The 22,033-nt window shown below is 39.4% G+C and overlaps 1 protein-coding gene across 3 annotated transcripts in view; it reads left to right on the plus strand.

Moving 5' to 3' along the window:
• Positions 1-19,385, plus strand: part of katnbl1 (katanin p80 subunit B-like 1) — a 37,080-nt gene extending 17,695 nt beyond the window's left edge. For all 3 annotated transcript variants that reach the window (XM_062034345.1, XM_062034343.1, XM_062034344.1), the window contains exons 4-10: positions 2,105-2,384; positions 2,457-2,572; positions 2,653-2,703; positions 11,441-11,530; positions 11,686-11,787; positions 17,773-17,866; positions 18,488-19,385. In XM_062034345.1, coding sequence (XP_061890329.1) covers positions 2,105-2,384; positions 2,457-2,572; positions 2,653-2,703; positions 11,441-11,530; positions 11,686-11,787; positions 17,773-17,866; positions 18,488-18,520 — 766 coding nt within the window. In that variant the 3' untranslated portion in view covers positions 18,521-19,385. The remainder of the gene's footprint in view (positions 1-2,104; positions 2,385-2,456; positions 2,573-2,652; positions 2,704-11,440; positions 11,531-11,685; positions 11,788-17,772; positions 17,867-18,487) is intronic.
• The last annotated feature ends 2,648 nt before the right edge of the window (positions 19,386-22,033 follow it).

Raw genomic sequence — 22,033 nt, forward strand, 5'->3', positions numbered from 1 at the left:
ATCCTCTTGATGTGGGGCATTCATCCTCCACTGTTGACATTTCTTTTTTTTTATTCTTTTTTTTTTTGTCCTGTCCAGCTACTCAGGCAAATCATATTGTTGATGTAGATGCCCATATCATACAAATTTACTTTACAAAAGAGAAGTGTGGGATACTTCTCTTGTTGCCTTATTTGTATTTGACTTTATTAAATGGATTTATATTATTATTTGGTGCAGCCGGGCAGGAGGGGATAGAAAGAGAAAAAAAGTAAGACAGAGGGCGAAATTGCGGGGATAAGACAGAGAGACAACAGCAAACACAACCACAACAGAACAACACCAGCAAATATGATATGTACAAATATGATAGTAAAAGTGATAGCAAAGAAGCAGTTAGTGAAATAAATAATACAGAAATGACAATGAACATTATCACGCTACAAATGGAGCAATACAAATACCAATATAAATAGCACTATTGATAATGAATAATAACAATAATTACCTCTTATCAACAATACAATTGTTCAAATGCAAAAATACATACATGTAATAACTTGTTGATAACACTGTTGCCATTTCTAATACAAAGTAACGTAGAGTTCTAACTTATATCTGTCAATAAACTTGTTTTGGAAGCGCTAAAAACTCCCGGTACAACAAAGGTGACGGGGATAAGACGCTGTCAAAGTAAAGTTACGTAAATAAGACCGCCCACAAAACGGTGCATCCTGAAGAGACGGTCTGAACGCGGCTTGAAGATGGTCTGTAAAACATAATATAGGCAACATTTTGACCAAAGAACTGCCGTTACATGTTATATAGACCACAAGGAAGTGTTTTAAATGTAGGAACAAAATCATAATATGACCCCTTTAATGCACGTTTTAATCCGTTGGACCTTCTGTATGAAAATAGACCCGCTCATCGGTAGTGTAATCCAGTGCGCTTTGTGGTCCGAAAAATACGATAAGTATTACACAGCTCATGGAAACACCTTAAAGCAGGGGACTCAAACATGCGGCCCGCGGGCCAATTGCGGCCCGTGAGACGTTATTGTGCGGCCCCCACTTTAATATGAAAGTTTAATGTTAGTGCGGCCCGCAAGGTTTATATGAATGGCGCTTGACAGCGTTGTGTGCGGAGCTGAAGCATTCTTGCCAACCTTCCCGATTTTCACCATCAACAATATTGAGGACAACAATATTAAGGGCACAAGGTTTAGCGTCCACTTTTTCTCCATACAAACAATGTGCCTGCACAGTCACATGTTATATGCGGCTTCAACAGACACACGTAAGTAACTGCAATGCATACTTAGTCAACAGTCATACATGTCACACTGAGGGTGGCCGTATAAAAAAACTTTAACACTGTTACAAATATGCGCCACAATGTGAACCCACACCAAACAAGAATGACAAACACATTTTGGGAGAACATCCGCACCGTAACACAACATAAACACAAAAGAACAAATACCCAGAATCCCTTGTAGCCCTAACTCTTCCGGGCTACAAGGAATCTACCAATCATGGTGTGGTATATGGCTCTCGAGGGCCGAACATTGACGTCACTTGCGTGATGCAAGCAGAGAAACGTTTTGCTGCTTTTCCACGAGACCCGCACGCGCTCCCTCCCTCCCTCCCTCACTCGCTCGCTCTCTCTCTCTCGCTCTCTGTCACTGTGTGTGTCTTTCTCGCTCCCGCCGGTCCGAGCGGGGGAGACGAGCGGTCCGGTAGCTTCCGAAGGACCGAGCGACAATACAAAAGTGTGGTGCACTGGACCCCAGCGCTGATACTCCGACAGAGAGTCGCTGGGCGAATCGGACGTGTAACACGTTAGTTGTGATCGGGGCTAATTGTGCTACCGTAACTGGGTGTGACGTTTAGGTAAAACTAAAAAGCAATACATTAAAAAGCGCCGCCCCCCCCAGTGTACGCGAGGCATACAGCGTATGAATAGTCACATTAGAGAGCGTACAAAAAACCCAACTATTTGAAAAATCAGGCAAATTTAGTGCATGGAAACGTAGTCAAGCCCCTGTAGTCACCGGGTTACTAAAACATCTAATCGTCCACGTTCCTCAAATGAATCCCCTTCATATTGTCACTTCCCGCAGATTCCAAGTTTGTTACGGCGTGAACAATCCAGGCAAAGCAAAGAAGTCCTTACCTTGCAAGAGGAGGAGTTCTCCGCTCCCGGTGGTGGGCTCCAAGCTGCACCGTAGAACATCCGATGTTGGCCGTGCCCAACATCCCGGCATGGCCAACAAAGAAAACGAGGTGACTTGCTCTGATGTGCGGGGCAATCACTACAAGAATAACTGCGGGCCCTCTGTGAGTGCCGCCGAGGCCTCCAAGATGGCAGGGGCCAGCTCCAAGTACAGCGACTTCACCGAGGTACAGCAGCAATTCAAGGCTTTAATATACAGACTCCACTTGCACTGCTGACCCAGATTTCCCTTTCTGCAGTTATCAAAAGATCACGAAGCTATGACGCACGTCCTCTTTGGAAGGAATCTTCGACTTAAAGTGGCCCTAACGCTGTGGCGAAGAAACACCAATGAACTAGTGGCTTATTTAATTAGGTACAGCATTTGCTATCAACACCAGGTTTTAATCGTAAAGATCCTTGATATTTACTATGTTTGATTTTTTGACTCCCCAGAATTCAGGACACAGGGGTGCTGCTTGACCTGTTACCTGTCATAACAAATGAGTGAGTCTAATTTATTTATTCAGTACAGTTGAACTTCTATGGTCGAACGCATTTTGTTCCTGAAGTCGTCTTATTTACTTCTGATTTGTTCGGGTGTGAACGATAGACTAAATTCCCCCCAAAAAAGTATCTTTAAAGGGGAACTGTACTTTTTTTTGCAATTTTGCTTATCATTCACAATCCTTATGTAAGATAATTACACATGTCTTTTTTTCCAGGGCATTTTAATATCTAAATAAACGCTAGCAAATGTCAGTTAACAATGGAATCTAAGGGGAGTCGCTCTATTCCGCCCATAAAGCACTCTAAAAAACATCTCAAAACTTCCATCAATGTTTTATATAGTTGTAAGTATGTATGTGTAGTTAGGACTGGGTCGATATTCAATAAGTCAATTAACTGACGATAAATGAAAATGAAGTCGGTAAGTTTTCCAGCGTCGATATATTGCCATGTACATGCTTCATAAGTTTCAGCAGCTGCACGCGTTAGTGCCATAGCAGAATGAAAAGAAGGGCGTGAATCATCATGTTCTTCATTAAGTTTCTTTAAAGGCCTACTGAAATGAATTTTTTTTATTTAAACGGGGATAGCAGATCCATTCTATGTGTCATACTTGATCATTTCGCGATATTGCCATATTTTTGCTGGAAGGATTTAGTAGAGAACAACGACGATAAAGTTCGCAACTTTTGGTCGCTGATTAAAAAAAGCCTTGCCTATACCGGAAGTAGCGTGACGTCACAGGAGGAAGGACTCCTCACATTTCCCCATTGTTTACAATGCAGCGAGAGAGATTCGGACCGAGAAAGCGACGATTACCCCATTAATTTGAGCGAGGATGAAAGATTTGTGGATGAGGAAAGTGAGAGTGAAGGACTAGAGAGGCAGTGCAGGACATATCTTTTTTCGCTCTGACCGTAACTTAGGTACAAGGGTTGATTGGATTCCACACTTTCTCCTTTTTCTATTGTGGATCACGGATTTGTATTTTAAACCACCTCGGATACTATATCCTCTTGAAAATGAGAGTCGATAACACGAAATGGACATTCACAGTGACTTTTATCTCCACGACAATACATCGGCGAAGCTCTTTAGCTACTGAGCTAACGTGATAGCATCGGGCTCAAATGCAGATAGAAACAAAATAAATAAACCCCCGACTGGAAGGATAGACAGAAGATCAACAATACTATTAAACCATGGACATGTAAATACACGGTTAATAATTTCCAGCTTGGCGAAGCTTAACAGTGCTGTTGCTAACGACGCCATTGAAGCTAACTTAGCTACAGGACGGCGGCGAGCGTTGTAGCTTTCGACGACACCCCGGCCGCCATCAGAGTCGGCAAGAAACATATATTTCCTCAAAGTTACGTACATGACATGCACATAGCGACACGCACGTACGGGCAAGCGATCAAATGTTTGGAAGCCAAAGCTGTACTCACGGTAGCGCGTCTGCTATCCATCTCAAAGTCCTCCTGGTTGTGTTGCTGTAGTCCGCCGCTAATACACCGATCGCACCTACAGCTTTCTTCTCTGCAGTCTCCATTGTTCATTAAACAAATTTCAAAAGATTCACCAACACAGATGTCCAGAATACTGTGGAATTTTGGGATGAAAACAGAGCTTTTTTGTATTGGATTCAATGGGTCAGAATACTTCCGTATCAACCATTGACGTCACACGCATACGTCATCATATCTAGTCATCATATCTAGACGTTTTCAACCGGAAGTGTGGCGGGAAATTTAAAATTGCACTTTATAAGTTAACCCGGCCGTATTGGCATGTGTTGCAATTTTAAGATTTCATCATTGATATATAAACTATCAGACTGCGTGGTCGGTAGTAGTGGGTTTCAGTAGGCCTTTAACTCTTTGTGCGGAGCATCACATCAGCAAGTTAGCCCGTGGTCAACACTTGTCGTAGCGTATGCTACTCTTTTGTTAAAAATCTCCTAATGTGATTGTCAGTTAAGTAATGTACAACTGTTCCTCTGCCTACATGTTCAACATTCAAGTGCAACTGTGTTTGTCAATACTTTATCTATTTTATTTATTGTTTTGGTTGTGTATATTTAAGGGCCCCCAAACCCCTCCTTAACATATTTTATTGCTGTTGGTTGTGATTTTAAAAATGTTGCCCATCCATCCATTTTCTACCGCTTGTCCCTCAAATAATATTTTATTGTTATTTGATTTATTTAACAACAACAAAAATTGTTTATCTGCAATAATTTGTAGTTCAATACAATGTCGAGCAAAATTTGTTATCAGCCTAAATGTAGTAACAGGCACATTCATAATGACATGTAATATTTTCATATTTAAAAAATACGGCGGCATATTAATTTCACAAAAACATCACAACTTTTACTATTTCCTTCAATGAAGTGAAGTGAATTATTTTTAAATAGCGCTTTTCTCTAGTGACTCAAAGCGCTTTTACATAGTGAAACCCAATATCTAAGTTACATTTAAACCAGTGTGGGTGGCACTGGGAGCAGGTGGGTAAAGTGTCTTGCCCAAGGACACAACGGCAATGACTAAGATGACGGAAGCGGGTATCAAACCTGGAACCCTCAAGTTGCTGGCACGGCCACTCTACTGGAGCTATACCGCCCCAATAACAACAATAGTACCAATCATGACAGACTTCATAAGACAAATACTATTTTCAGACAAATGATGATCAGAACCTTATATTTTTGAGCCTGAATATAAGGAGGGTGATCTACAAGTTTTAGAAGCTTTGTGCTAAGCAGATTCAGCTTTCGTGAAACACTAAGCATCATGTAGCAGTATTGCTAAGTGCTGAACTAAAAATACTAACTATGAACATAATAAAACAATCACTTTACTATGTCTGCTCTCACTCGGATGCCGACTGATGGGATGTTATCTTCCTTTATAGATTAAGAATTAACCATAATACTCACGTAGGTGGAACAAAAAGGTATCCACAAACAAGCGTTTTTTCGTGTCTTTCTGGCCATCAAAAGTCGGAAGTCAAAGTTGACCAACTTTGTAATTTATGGCCACAACCTTCTTGTATCCAGGTGAGAGGCATGATTTATGATCTTGAATTAACTTTTACCAACTCTGAGGCGAAGCAGCAGCTCACCAGCTCAATGTAGCAGCACTAGCTCGTTAGCTCTCCGTGAGCACTGCGCTACTAAAAATGGTTTGTTTGCGTTTGCGCTTATAATAACAATATTGCTAATATTTGGTTAATATTTAGGTCCCGAGATGTAAATGAAGTATTGTTGGCAATTTTTGGATGTTTTTTTAGAAGGCTTTATGGGTGGAATAGTGTAAAATATATTCCGCCCATAATATAAATAAATGTATGATTTTGAAACACTGGAAAAATAGCCCCATGGCACTCTCACTTACGAGTGCATTTGCACATGTAACAGAGTTGTGTCATAATTGATTAATATGATTGCTCTTCCTACCGTGCAGCGGCATAAAACCATGTAATCTATGTTTGGAGGTCAAGACCCATTTCATAGGAACATTGTAACATAATGGCAGAGAAACACTGGTAGTACCTCAAAGGTGTTTGACTTCAGTGTTTTTACCGTAATTTGTTAGGCTAATGCAATGTTGATTTAGGCTTATGTCCTAGTCTGTTAGTGTTCACTCTACACGTTTGCTTTTTTTAACGTGTCTTTTTGGGCCTTTTGCCCACTGTTTCTATATACAGTAAATAACTATGTAGTAGGAAAAATGTGACATATATATATATATATGTATATATATATATATATATATATATATATATATATATATATATATATATATATATATATATATATATATATATATATGTTTTGGTTGTGTATATTTGAGGGCCCCCAAACCCTCAAATGAGCTAATATTTGCAAAAAAATAACGTTTATCAGTTCGAACGTTAAGCATCTTGTCTTTGCAGTGTGTTCTATCGAATATAGGTTGAAAAGGATATTTGTTTTATTCTGTTTTTATTTACGATTTACACGTGCCAACTTCACTGGTTTTGTGTGTTCGTGCGTGCGTCGTGGTCTTGTGAAGGACATAATGTTATGGCTGTCTTGAGTTTCCAATAATTTCTTGTTTGTCACAAAAAAACATTCATTAAGTTTGGTTCTTTTATGAATTTATTATGGGTCTACTGAAAATGTGACCAAATCTGCTGGGTCAAAAGCAGGGGTCCCCAAACTACGGCCCGCGGGCCGGATCTGGCCCCCCAGCATCCAAAATCTAATCTTTTCTTTCTAATCAATTTTCTACCGCTTGTTACTCTCGGTGTCTCCTAGCCGCTCAGGCAAATCACATTGTCTAAAAATGAATTTTCCCATCGATAACGTGACAATGTTAAATGTTGATGAACATCAATGTTTATTGATGTTAAATGACAAAACGGATTATAAAGACAATATATATATATATATATATATATATATATATATATATATATATATATATATATATGGCCCCCGGCCACATTTTGGCCCCCGAGTCAAAAAGTTTGGGGACCCCTGGTCAAAAGTATACAAACCGCAACATACATTATCAATTTTGGTGATGTAGAAAAGTTACAATCAAATCAAATTAGCTTCATGGCATGGCCTCTTAAAGGCCTACTGAAATGATTTTTTTTTATTTAAACGGGAATAGCAGATCCATTCTATGTGTCATACTTGATCATTTCGCGATATTGCCATATTTTTGCTGAAAGGATTTAATAGAGAAAATCGACGATAAAGTTCGCAACTTTTGCTCGCTAATAAAAAAAAGCCTTGCCTGTACCGGAAGTAGCGTGACGTCACAGGAGCTAGTATTCCTCACAATTCCCCATTGTTTACAATGGAGCGAGAGAGATTCGGACCGAGAAAGTGATGATTACCCCATTAATTTGAGCGAGGATGAAAGATTCGTAGATGAGGAACGTTACAGTGAAGGACTTGAGAGACAGTGATGGACGTATCTTTTTTCGCTCTGACCTTAACTTAGGTACAAGCTGGCTCATTGGATTCCACACTCTCCTTTTTTTATTGTGGATCACGGATTTGTATTTTAAACCACCTCGGATTTTATATCCTCTTGAAAATGAGAGTCGAGAACGCAAAATGGACATTCAGTGCCTTTTATCTCCACGACAATACATCGGCGAAATGCTTTAGCTACGAGCTAACGTGATAGCATCGTGCTTTAACTGCATATAGAAACAAAAAAATAAAGGATAGAAGGAAGGATAGATAGAAAATCAACAATACTATTAAACCGTGGACATGTAAATACACGGTTAATGCTTTCCAGGCTGGCGAAGGTTAACAATGCTGTGCTAACGACGCCATTGAAGCTAACTTAGCAACGGGACCTCACAGAGCTATGCTAAAAACATTAGCTCTCCACCTACGCCAGCCAGCCCTCATCTACTCATCAACACCCGTGCTCACCTGCGTTCCAGCGATCGGCAGAAGGACGAAGGACTTCACCCGATGCGTTTGGCGGCCCGGAGACGTAGGAAGTCAAGGTGAGGTCGGCGGCTAGCGCTCCAACAAAGTCCTCCTGGTTGTGTTGCTGTAGTCCGCTGCTAATACACCGATCCCACCTACAACTGTCTTCTTTGCAGCCTTCATTGTTCATTAAACAAATTGCAAAAGATGTCCAAAATACTGTGGAATTATGAAATGAAAACAGAGCTTTTTGTATAGGATTCTACGGGTACCATAACTTCCGTTACTCTGACTTCGTCACGCGCATACGTCATCATACCGCGACGTTTCAGCCGGATATTTCCCGGGAAGTTTTAAAAGTCACTTTATAAGTTAACCCGGCCGTATTGGCATGTGTTGCAATGTTAAGATTTCATCATTGATATATAAACTATCAGACTGCGTGGTCGGTAGTAGTAGGTTTCAGTATGCCTTTAACTTCATGTGAATGATTATGATTGATGACACCTGTTGACTTATCTGAGCCCATTTAAATAGGGCTCATGTGATGCAGTCATTACTCAGTTACAAACGTGACACTGGGAAATTCAAAGGAACTCAGCACAGATCTGAAAAAACGAATCATTGACTTGAACAAGTCAGGAAAGTCACTTGGAGCCATTTCAAAGCAGCTTAAGGTCCCAAGAGCAACTGTGCAGACAATTGTTCGTAAGTATAAAGTGCATGACACAGTTTTGTCACTGTCACGATCAGGAAGAAAACACAAGCTATCACCTGCTGCTGAGAGAAAATTGGTCAGGATGATCAAGAGTCAACCGAGAACCACCAAAAAGCAGGTCTGCAATGAATTGGAAGCTGCTGGAACACAGGTGTCAGTGTCCACAGTCAAGTGTGTTTTGTATCGCCATGGACTGAGAGGCTACCATGCAAGAAGGAAGCCCTTGCTCCAGAAGCGACACCTTAAGTTTGCTGCTGATCACATGGACAAAGATAAGACCTTCTGGAGGAAAGTTCTGTGGTCAGATTAAACAAAAATTGAGCTGTTTGGCCACAATACCCAGCAATATGTTTGGAGGAGAAAAGGTGAGGCCTTTAATCCCAGGAACACCATTCCCACCGTCAAGCATGGTGGTGGTAGTGTTATGCTCTGGGCCTGTTTTGCTGCCAATGGAACTGTTGCTTTACAGAGAGTAAATGGGACAATGAAAAAGGAGGATTACCTCCAAATTCTTCAGGACAACCTAAAATCATCAGCCCGGAGGTTGGGTCTTGGGCGAAGTTGGGTGTTCCAACAGGACAATGACCCCAAACAAATGTCAAAAGTGGTAAAGGAATGGCTAGGGTTGGGTATCGAGTATCGATTGGAACCGGGACTAACTTTCCGATTCTCCCGGAATCGTTCAAAAGTTTAAATTTCGATTCCTATTTTCGATACCCAGTCCGCCGACCGGAAAAAAATATGTCCGCCGAACCGGAAGAAGAAGCCGCTGAACACCAACGAAGAAGCGCCCACTGCCGGAAGTGTTAGCATAGCCGAGCGAGTCAGTCAAGCTAAAGCATGGATAGCGGGCGTCGGCGGTCGAAAGTGTGGCTTTACTTTACAAAAAAAAATTTAAATAACCGCGACATAAAAGAGCTCCATGTCCATCAAGAAACGAGTGGATAGAGAGCTGCAGATGTACCAGGACGTTCCACCGATACTTATGTCTGACGACCCTGCTGCATGGTGGTGGTCCGGTGGAACCAACAAAAGACTTATCCTTTGCTGTCAGATCTCGCTTTCTCCTATTTATGCGTTCAAGCTTCTTCCACACCCAGCGAACGTGTATTTTCCGCAGCAGGAGACACTATCTGTCCAGAACGCTCATGCATCCTGTCTAAAAAGGCGGATATGGTCATTTTCCTAAACAAGAACTGTCCCTGATTTTATACTGTACCTGCTGCTAATCTGGACTGGGTTTTGCAAGTTGTTTCTTATTGTTTATTTGCTTTTCTGCACCAGGTTAGCTCATCAGTGGGAGCGCGGTAACATTTTTAAGTACCTGCAGCATCATACACTTGTGTGTGTAAATGTGTTTTCATGAGGTTTCCTGCAGCATCATACACTTATGTGTAAAGGTGTTTTCATGAGGTTTCCTGCAGCATCATACACTTATGTGTAAATGTGTTTTCATGAGGTTTCCTGCAGCATCATACACTTATGTGTAAATGTGTTTTCATGAGGTTTTCAAAAATAAAGCTCTCTTGAGGAAAGTGTACCCCTGAGAAAATGTATTCATAATTTATAATATTTATATTCAAGTTCATAGATTTGATATTTATATTCTAGTTGAAAACAGCCCTGTGAGGAATTTATAGTAAAGTTCATAAAAAGTTAATAGAATTAAAATTGATGGAGAATGTCAGACTATTTCATTCAGAAAGACTGTAGGTTAGCTAGCTCATTTAAAATATCCTAAACTTTTTTTTGACCCTGCCTCTTAAAAGAATCTGAATCGAGAATCGCCAGGAATCGAAACAAGGAATCGGAATTGGAATCGTTCGAATTCAAACGATACCCAACCCTAGGAATGGCTAAATATGGCTAGAATTAAGGTTTTAGAATGGCCTTCCCAAAGTCCTGACTTAGACCCCATTGAGAACATGTGGACAATGCTCAAGAAACAAGTCCATATCAGAAAACCAACAAATTTAGCTGAACTGCACCAATTTTGTCAAGAGAAGTGGTAAAAAATTCAACCAGAAGCTTGCCAGAAACTTGTGGATGGCTACCAAAAGTGCCTTATTGCAGTGAAACTTGCCAACAGAGATGTAACCAAATATTAACATTGCTGTATGTATACTTCTGACCCAGCAGATTTGCTCACATTTTCAGTAGACCCATAATAAATTCATAAAAGAACCAAACTACAAGTATTTGCTCCAATCACTCCATCACAAAAAAATAAGTTGTAGAAATTATTGGAAACTCAAGACACCACGACTATATATATATATATATATATATATATATATATATATATATATATATATATATATATATATATATATATATATATATATATATATATATATATATAAAACTTTTAACACATTATATATATATATATGTTAAAGTTATATATATATATATATATATATATATATATATATATATATATATATATATATATATATATATATATATATATATATATACATACAGTATATAACATAAGCTTAAGTTGTTCATTTATATTGTTTGCTGTTGATTTGCTAACTGTTCTTCTTTTTTGCTTGCTGTAGCCTTCAAACAGAAGCACCATGCTTTTCACTTGGTTGCTGCGTTGACCTCATACCCCAAGTAAAAGTGGTTCTTTCCAGTAATTATGAAGAGTAAGTGTTGTTGCATATCTGTGTAAGTGGTGTGCTGTTTGACTGATAAGGAATTATCAACCAGTAAAACTTGGTGATTCAGCCTGAAAGCATTGACTTTTCATGCCTGACATTTTTGTTTTTTCTCTACCTTGCTTGGATGCTTGCTTCCGTAGGCACCTAATTGCAGGTTTACACTGGGTTCAGTCTGTCATCAAGAAATGGTGGCCAGAACTTTCAAAGACAGAGAAAAGACTGCGGGACAGTTTGGACAACAGGTGGGAAGTGCATGTTGTCATTCGTGTCTAGGTTTTGGATTTAATTCCAATTTTGTGACTCTGTTTAGAGTACATTGTTGTTATTTTTTAACACAGAATACCATATATGGCATTAATCCACTATTACTATTCATCAACTGTAGTTCTGCTGCTTCTCCTTTGCCTCACTGTACGCACTTTTATGTTCAGAATGACACATGCACGCTCTAAAAGGGCGTATAATACTTTTTTCAACTGTTTTTTTGCACTCCATGCTTAAATATTTTTTTATAATAATAGTGTAAACAACATAAATAATTTTGTATACTATACATGAAATCCATATTTTAAATGACAAAAGTAGCAGAAGTAACAAAAAAAAAAAAGGAAGTAACAATGAAAGGTTGTGCTATTTCATGAGATCAAGTACATTAGTGTGGGTTAGGGATGGAAAAAAAAAATCCAGACAGTATTACCATTTTAAATTAAAATGATCAAAAAAGCATAACTACACTTTGACAAACTCAGGGACTGACTGGGGCCAGCTCGCTCGTTAAAATGCTTACAAACAAACAAGTAGGGATAGGTACCGAATCTGGTACTTTTTTGTACCCAGCAAATCCCACTGGTTCTACCGGGCACCGATTCACGTAAAATCCAACCGTGCTCCTTGCATGTAAGCACTTGGGGATCACTCCAGTAGCACTGAGAGTGGACTAGGCCAAACTATCCATCCATTCATCCATCCATTTTCTACCGCTTGTCCCTCCAGGTCAGTGGTTCTTAACCTGGGTTTGATCGAACCTTAGGGGTTCGGTGAGTCGGCCTCTGGGGTTCGGCAGACCCTCTGCCGCAGCGGTCAAGACACACCAGACTCATGAATTGATTAACATGGACCCCGACTTAATTAAACAAGTTGAAAAACTTATTCGGGTGTTACAATTTAGTGGTCAATTGTACGGAATATGTGCAATACTGTGCAATCTACTAATAACATTTTCATTCAATCAATCAATCAATCGTGTAAATAAAAACTTCTCCCGATCGGCGTATCTGTACTGTAAAGTTAAAATTTGAATGACAATAAAAAGGAAGTCTAAGTATTATGGATACCCCCAAACAATGTTCCCTCTAATTTTCCATCTGATTTGCAAGTGTGTAATTTGTAATGAGTTCATGCACTGTGTTGGTTTTGTTCTTCGAACAAGGTGATGTTCATGCACGGTTCATTTTGTGCACTAGTAAAAAAAAACATATAACTTTGTCTTGAATTTGAAAAAAAAAATTAAAATTTTTTATTTTTCACTAAAGAAGGGTTCGGTGAATGTGCATATGAAACTGGTGGGTTTCGGTACCTCCAACAAGGTTAAGAACCACTGCTGTAGGTAATCGTTTAATTTTCAATGCCAAAAAAGCAATTGAGTCAAAAAATGCTCCTACATAAGTAAGATAAGGCTCCACATTTCCAAAAATGCGCTAGCTTGTCGCTATGTACATGCTACTGATCAGCATTAGCGATTTGACATGGCAATTTCAACACTTCCAAATCCAACTACAACTAAGATGCACAATACAATCAAATACCTTGTACAATAGTACAAGTAAAATACTTACTGTATTAACTAGAGATGTCGATAAATGCTTTAAAATGTAATATCGGAAATGATCGGTATCTGTTTCAAGAAGTAAAATTAATGACTTTTTAAAACGCCGCTGTACGGAGCGGTACATATCCGGAGCGGTACATATCCGGTAAAACACGGACGTAGGACATACATGCCAACCCTCCCGATTTTCCCGGGAGACTCCCGAATTTCAGTGCCCCTCCCGAAAATCTCCCGGGGCAACCATTCTCCCGACTTTCTCCCGATTTCCACACGGTCAACAATATTGGAAGCTTAAAGGCACTGCCTTTAGCGTCCTCTACAACCTGTCGTCACGTCCGCTTTTCCTCCATACAAACAGCGTGCCGGCCCAGTCACATAATATATGCGGCTTTTACACAAACATAAGTGAATGCAAGGCATACTTGATCAACAGCCATACAGGTCACGCTGAGGGTAGCTGTATAAACAACTTTAACACTGTTACAAATATGCGCCACACCAAATAAGAATGACAAACACATTTCGGGAGAACATCCGCACCGTAACACAACATAAACACAACAGAACAAATACCCAAAACACCGTGCAGCACTAACTCTTCCGGGACGCTACAATATACACACCCCTGCTACCACCAAACCCCGCGCCCCTTCTCCATCTCCCGAATTCGGAGGTCTCAAGGTTGGCAAGTATGTTCTAGTATACTCTGGACTGAAGCTGTGTGCCTTCATTGTTTTTGTAGCTGTTGTTTTGAGGCATGTTTAAAAAAAAATAAAAATAATGCACTTAGTGAAAGTCAAAGTATAGTATTTCCCATAGTTGTAATGGGTATTAGGATTATCTCAGGGAGAGCATGTCCCAAATTCCAAGCTGTTTTGAGGCATGTTAAAAAAAATAATGCACTTTGTGACTTCAATAATAAATATGGCAGTGCCAGGTTGGCACTTTTTTCCATAACTGGAGTTGAAGTTGTTCTCTTATTTTGGAAAACCTTTTTTTTGATTGATTGATTGAAACTTGTATTAGTAGATTGCACAGTACAGTACATATTCCGTACAATTAACCACTAAATGGTAACACCCGAATACGTTTTTCAACTTGTTTAAGTCGGGGTCCACGTTAATCAATTCATGGTAAAGTTACATTGTTTAATGCAACCAGCGGGGCATCACAACAAAATTAGGCATAATAATGTGTTAATTCCACGACTGTATATATCGGTATCGGTTGATATCGGAATCGGTAATTAAGAGTTGGAGAATATCGGATATCTGCAAAAAAGCCATTATCGGACATCTCTAGTATTAACACTTTTTAGGGCGCAACAAAAGACTAGACAGTAAAGATTGAACTAGCTAACACACTACACTACTGCCATCTAACGTCTTGGACTTGTAATTGAGACTCAGGAATGTGATAATAAAGCAAGATATAACAACCAGAGAGCAGTTATCATAATCAGCTCATTTTTAAATGCTGAAATAAAAATGGGATTTTATTATCAAAAAAAAAAATTAACACACAAAAGTACTGAAAACTGGTACCGTTGAGTACTGGTATGGATTCCCAGGTACCGGGAATTGGTACCGTATTGGTTAAAATCTGAACGGTACCCATCCCTTAAAACAAGAGACATTAACATCTTTCCCAATGAAGAAACAACATACCCCAATGTAAACTTGTATAAACACATTACTATGTGAGCAACTATGATATTCAATGGTGTACATTGAATATACAAGCTGTGCTTAGTCTTTTTCTTAGAACAGAGTGATCGTTCTATACTCAGAGAAATGCGAGACAGAGGTGTTTTTATGGTGCGTTTACGGACTGCTCAACAAAGTAGGATGCCACAAGGTCCAAAAAAAAAAAAGATTTTATTTGTTATTCGCATTTCATTTAAATCAATCTTAGAGGCTACTGTAGAAACCAATATTTAAAATAACAGGGTTTCCGCCGGGCATTAAAAAGTATTAAGTCATTTAATGGATTTTGCGAAATTGAAGGCCTTAAATGGCATTAAGAAGCATTAGACAGATGGATAGTACTTTATTGATTCCTTCAGGAGAGTTCCTTCATTGAGTGCTATGTCCAGAGGCATAAAAAAGGTAATACAATTGTAGGATTTGGCCGATAGTCAATACATCAATTCATCAAACGGTAAATGAAAGGTAATTTAAGAATGTTGCGGTCATCGATAAATTGCTACATCTGTCTTTCTTTTCTTCGTCTCTGGCTTTCAAACTGGGTACAAGAGGTCTTCTGAGTTCCAAAAGCGTTTAAAACGCTGCCTCCGTAGCGAACACCCCGCTGGACAGTAAAATCAAATGGCTTGGAGCCCAAACTTTGCCATCCTTTAGTCACTGTTGGCGTGTAGTCCTTAACTCTTACACCATGTCAACTTAATGAGGAAGCTGAGCTTGTTTCATACACGACTCCTTTAATTTCAGTCACCAGTTCAACACACACACAAGCTACCTTGGCTAACGTTAGCAATTCTGGCGACGCAGGCATCTCACGTGACCTACGGTGGCCTCGGATGGACAACCAAGGCAATTCTCATAACAGACCACAACTCTTATTTTCTGACATTCCCACAGTAAATTAGAGTTCCTTTAGCTGCCTGACACTTTATATATAACTTGCTATCTACTGTACCCATTTAAAACAACTGAGAAGGTATAAAATACAAGCTATTTAAAATTTCAAACTGACTGTTTATTTTTAAGGCTTATTGGGATCTGTTCAAATATCTTTCTGTGACATGTATTTTTCCAAACACTTGCATCATTTGCATTCCTAGTATGATGTTCATTTATTATTCCATAAAAATGTTATTCTTTTATCATACTTTCAGAGGATTTTTAAAGGATGTTTTAAAGAGATAAAATAAAAAATAGACTTCTGGCTATAATGATTTTGATTGAAGATACAGTGTGATGATTGAGAGGCAGAAGGTTTTATTGGCTATTGTCCATGGCCAGTGCACGAAGTCGGAGCAAAAAAATAAATGAATAAAAATCAATTCTCAGATTAAACAGTCCTAAGCGAGCCAATTCTAATTCACTAGATCAGGGGTCCGCAACCTTTACCACTCAAAGAGCCATTTTGACCCGTTTCACAAATTCAAGAAAACATAGGGAGCCACAAAACTCTTTTGAAATTTAAAATGAAATAACACTGCATACAAAGTTTTTTTTTTGCTTTGTGCTATGTATAAACCAGACACGGCCCGCGAGACGTTATTTTGCGGCCCGCACCTTAATATGTAAATTTAATGTTAGTGCGGCCCACGGGTTTTATATGAATGCCGTTTGACAGCGTCATACTTGCCAACCCTCACGATTTTTCTGGGAGACTCCCGAAATTCAGGGCAACTATTCTATCGGATGTCTGCTGATTTTCACCCAAACAACAATATTAAGGGCGTGCCGTGATGGCAGTGCCTTTAGCGTCCGATTTTACACTATCTACGTGCTGGCCCACTCACATGTTGTATGCAGGCTCTACACTTTACGCGCTAGTGACTGCAAGGAATACTTACTCAACAGCCATACAGTTCACACTGAAGGTGACCGTATAAAACAACTTTAAAACTGTTACTAATATGCGCCACACTGTGAATCCACACCAAACCAGAATGACAAACACATTTCGGGAGAACATTCGCACCGTAACACAACATAAACACAACAGAACAAATACCCAGAATCCCATGCTCCCTAACTCTTCCGGGCTACATTATACACCCCCAGCTACCACCAACCCCCATCCACCCAACCCCTACAAACATATTTTAGGTGGCAATAAAAATGGCATTAAAAACATCAAATTAGATTCGCTGACACCTGTAGAAATCTTGAAAAATAAAATGTACTCTAAATACAGGGATGTAACGATATCAAAATCTCACAGTACAATATTGTCTCAGTATTAAGGCCACAGTCAGGTATTTCTGTGGTAATTAAAAAAAATACTTGGTAAAAATACCATAGTGTGTAAAATGAAGTGGCAGTAATAGTAAAGATAATCACACTTATTGTATTTGAACACCACATAATGTTTTAACATTTTAGTCATATGCATTACTACAAATGAGTGTTTTTATATGCAACAAGTGGTGCAGGACACAGGAGCATGCAGTGTTTCCAGTAACTTGGCATTTTGCTACTGAAACAAACACTACTACTTTTGAATGCACAAAGGAAATATATCATCATAGCAATATGCTGATATTGCAAAAACCCAGTGTAGTGTGAACCATTGCTAATGTGCTTTGTAGTGCAACAGCTGGTCATGCTAGATAAGACTGCCACTTAAGTAGATCAGGGGTTCTTTGTAAAAGCAAAACAACAAATCAACACATCCTGGGACTAATTTGTCTTTTTTTCTACTGCAGGAACATTGAAGTCTTGAAGCAACGGCTAAAGGACTTGTGGAAGGACGGAGCCAGGCTTTGTCTGGTTCCAGGTTCTACTGGAGATTTAGCAAAGGTGAGATGTCATTATATTTGACTATATTTTATTGAAAATGACAATGTTCTGAAATAGTGATCCAAACCGCACAGAACTTTACCTCAAACATTAATGCAACCGTTACTAAAATTGCATGGAAGGAGAGCAACCGGATTGCAAACCAAATGTTGGCAGCGCTGGCATACAATATGATGTATAACTCTCCTTATAATAAATATATTGTTTTACTCGCCATTTAGTTGTGTACAGCTTCCCCCTTTAGTCACACTTCAGAAGAAGGATGTCTGCTGCTCTTTGCTGTTGAGTAAGATGTTAACTGGCAATAATCAGACTAAGTACAAGCTGTTAATCTTATTTAGATGCTCAATTTGAGTCTTGGTGAATGTGTGCACTCCTCAAAGGTCTGGTGTTATTGTTAACACTTGCTCACTTATTTATCTTGTCCTAAATAAATATGTTAAACCCGCCCACATCCTGTTGATTTAGGGTGTGCACGTGTATCCTGGTAAAGCTCCACCTATTAACCAGGATCACATTGTTGGGGGGGTTTTTTTGGTCATTTTGTCGTATTATACTGAAAATACATTGTCAGTTGAAGTGACTGAACTGAGCTAATGCTGACGTGTCTCCACATTGCAGGGCGTCGAGGTTTATGTCCTGCAGCTGCGCTGACCGTGTCACTGCGGCACCGCTGAGGAAGTGACCACTACTGCCGGATCTCGGCTGTGTTTTTGTACGGACGATGGCATCCGAGATATGGACCGGACCATGTTTGGCTACTCGGACCTCTCAACTGACACCTGACACTTAAAAAGAAACAACTTTGCGTGTAGGAGCGGGAGACGCGTGAGTGGGCTGAGCACGTTTCTGCAGGAGAAGCGCAGCAAAGTGACCGCTTCACATTGAAGTGGGCCGTCTCAGGAAAAAGGGGGCGTGTCACGGACGACCGCGAGACCGGATGTGTGTCGCCCTATGTAGTGCCAAGCACGTTGTCTCTCACTACACCGCTCGTCGCCACGGAATGCAGTGCAGCTGTGGATGTCATGAATGGCCCGCTGTTTGGATGTTTTTAAGCCTGCATTCTGTGGAATCAGGAACTTGAATTAGCATCAGTCTTAAGTTATTTGTGCGCATATTGTGTCTCCGTGTGTGTCATTTTGACTCGGTCATGTAAAAACAAGTTATTCTTTTAATCATTTAAATAAATTTGATAAAAGTTGAATTGTTAAATGATTTCTCTTAGTTCAATCTACACTAAATGTGACAAAGTTTCCGCTTAAATTAAAAAGCCTTTAAAGTCATTAAATGGTTTCTGGGAAAATTAAGGCCTTGAATGGCTTTAAATGTGATGTCAAGAGGCCTTATAGTCAATAAGTCAATGAATTGAACGTTAAATGAAAGCTAACTTGATAACTTGGATAAACTACTATGTCCGCCGTCAGTGTTTCTTTTTTTCATCTCTGGTTTTCAAAATGAATACATGAGGGCTCACTCTGCACGGCTCGAAGCACCTGTGCACAATTTGACAGAAATAAATTAAAGTGAAGCCTCTTGTCAGTCATCCACAATCTTTGTTTTGTTATGAGCAGGCGGGACCGCTAGCTTACACACACAGAATACACAGACTTCACCACGCTCGTCGTGAGTCACTAGTGAGAAGCACTGCCAGGTAACAAACGTTAGGAGGAAAAAAAGGTTATTATAAAGCCAAATGTCCCGACCCAATGTGGGAATATGTATGATGGCATTGGCAACTAAACAAACCACACAATCCAGTATTTCCAACTTGGGTCATAAACGGCATTGTAAAATGTTCAATATTTTTGAAGTGCATTTTTTGCTAACAAATATTGAGAGTCCAATTTATTTTGATGTTTGACCTTACAATTACAATGGTTAAAAATACTACAGCAATGAAAAATGTTTATTGTGTTTGAAAGGGTTATTTGCGTTATTATATATTATGATTACATTAGTGCTTAATTTCGCCACAACTATTCAATAATGTCGTTGTCAAATGCTTACAAATGGCAACACCAAAGATAACACAAACCACCCGACCCAGTTTTTCCAATTGGGGAAAAAACTGCATTTCAAAATGTTTGAATATTTTTGACGTGCAATTTTTTCTAACACAGTTTGAGAGTCGGTCGATCTACGTTCCTATCCTCATCTACGGTCATGAGATTTGGGTTATGACCGATAGGACAAGATCACGGGTACAAGCGGCCAAAATGAGTTTCCTTCGTCGGGTGGCGGGGCAAGTCCGACCAGCAGGAGGCCAAAAGTAAGACCCAGGATACGTTGGGGGCATACTTGCCAACCTTGAGACCTCTGAATTTGGGAGATGCGGGGGGGCGGGGTTTGGTGGTTGCAGGGGTGTGTATATTGTAGCGTCCCGGAAGAGTTAGTGCTGCAAGGGGTTCTGGGTATTTGTTCTGTTGTGTTTATGTTGTGTTACGATGCGGATGTTATCCCGAAATGTGTTTTTCATTCTTGTTTGGTGTGGGTTCACAGTGTTGCGCATATTTGTAACAGTGTTAAAGTTGTTTATACGGCTACCCTCAGTGTGACCTGTATGGCTGTTGATCAAGTATGCCTTGAATTCGCTTATGTGAGTGTAAAAGCTGCATATATTATATAAAAGGTCCGGCACGCTGTTTGAATGGAGGAAAAGCGGACGTGACGACAGGTTGTAGAGGACGCTAAAGGCAGTGCCTTTAAGGCACGCCCCCAATATTGTTGTCCGGGTAGAAATTCGGGAGAATGGTTGCCCCGGGAGATTTTCGGGAGGGGCACTGAAATTCGGGAGTCTCCCGGGAAAATCGGGAGGGTTGGCAAGTATGGTTGGGGGGGACTATGTCCCCCAGCTGGCCTGGGAACGCCTTAGATCTCCCGGGAAGAGGAAGATGAAGTGGCTGGGGAGAGGGAAGTCTGGCCTTCTACGTACGCTTAGGCTGCTGCCCCCGAGACTCAACCTCTGATAAAGAGATAAAAATGTCAACTTTTCAACTATTTTACGTCATCGTCAAATGCTTACTGATGTGTCTATACTGAGGTATTAAATATGACTTTGTTTAGCCAGCCCCAGCATTTTTTCAAATTAAACCAAAATAGTCTAATTCGTTTGTGCTATTTAAAATTATTGTTTGTGCTGCTATGGTTTTAGAATGATTAACGTTGACGTTTCCTGAAGTGACTACACTAGCCAACCGGAATTCTATGTTTTCGACCAAAACAGTCTAATTTGTGTTCCAAACAACGACAAAAATAGTTTGGTTTGTTTGTGCTGGTTTGCACAGTGGATATTATCGATTGTGCTGCCATACTTTTGTTATTTAAAAAAAATAACGTCCCTAAAAGTGACGAACCAGATCGCTGAGTTTTCGTCCAGAACAGTCTTAATTTGTGTTCAAAACAACAAAAAATTATCTCATGTCTTTGTGCTGGTAAAATGATGGATTGTGCTGCTATATTTTTAGAGTGATTAAAGCAGGGGTCACCAAAGGGGTTATTTCTTTCTGCTACCAATATTCTGGTTCCCACAACATAGACAACACATCTGCAAGGGACACAGTCCCTGAAGCACACATGATTGTATAGGCTGCTGGTCCACTAACATTTTCATTAATTACTATTTTTTATGTAATTATTTTTATATTGTTTTACTTTCTTTTTTATCCAAGAAAATGTTTTTTATTTATTTATCATATTTTATTTTATTTTAAAAAAAAAAAGGGCCTTATCTTCAACAGACCAGGTTGTCAATGAAATTAGATTTGTTTAAAGGGTTTTTTAAACCAGGCCCAGTCCAGATAATGTCCAAGTCGGACTCAGCAACACACACCTTCATTCATGTACACAGAAAAAAAATAGGGAACACAACAGATTGCATATAATTTATAAACAAAATTACATTTTCAAAATAAGCATTTATGTACAGTCCAGATTATGTCCAGGTCACTCAAATTAGGGAACACAACAACAGATATCATATAATCTATAAACATAATTATACTTTCAAAATAAGCCTTTGAGGACTTCTCATCTTTTTTTAAATGTTTTTTGGCATCATTATCGTTTTCAACCATGTAACTTTCTAAAGTTAGAAAATACTGAATAAATGTTTTAAAGAAAGTAATACTAAGTGAATATCTGTTTTTGGCCTTAAAAATAAACATTTTA

Source organism: Entelurus aequoreus, linkage group LG23, assembly GCF_033978785.1.
Source record: "Entelurus aequoreus isolate RoL-2023_Sb linkage group LG23, RoL_Eaeq_v1.1, whole genome shotgun sequence".
In the NCBI taxonomy this organism is placed as follows: Eukaryota; Metazoa; Chordata; class Actinopteri; order Syngnathiformes; family Syngnathidae; genus Entelurus; species Entelurus aequoreus.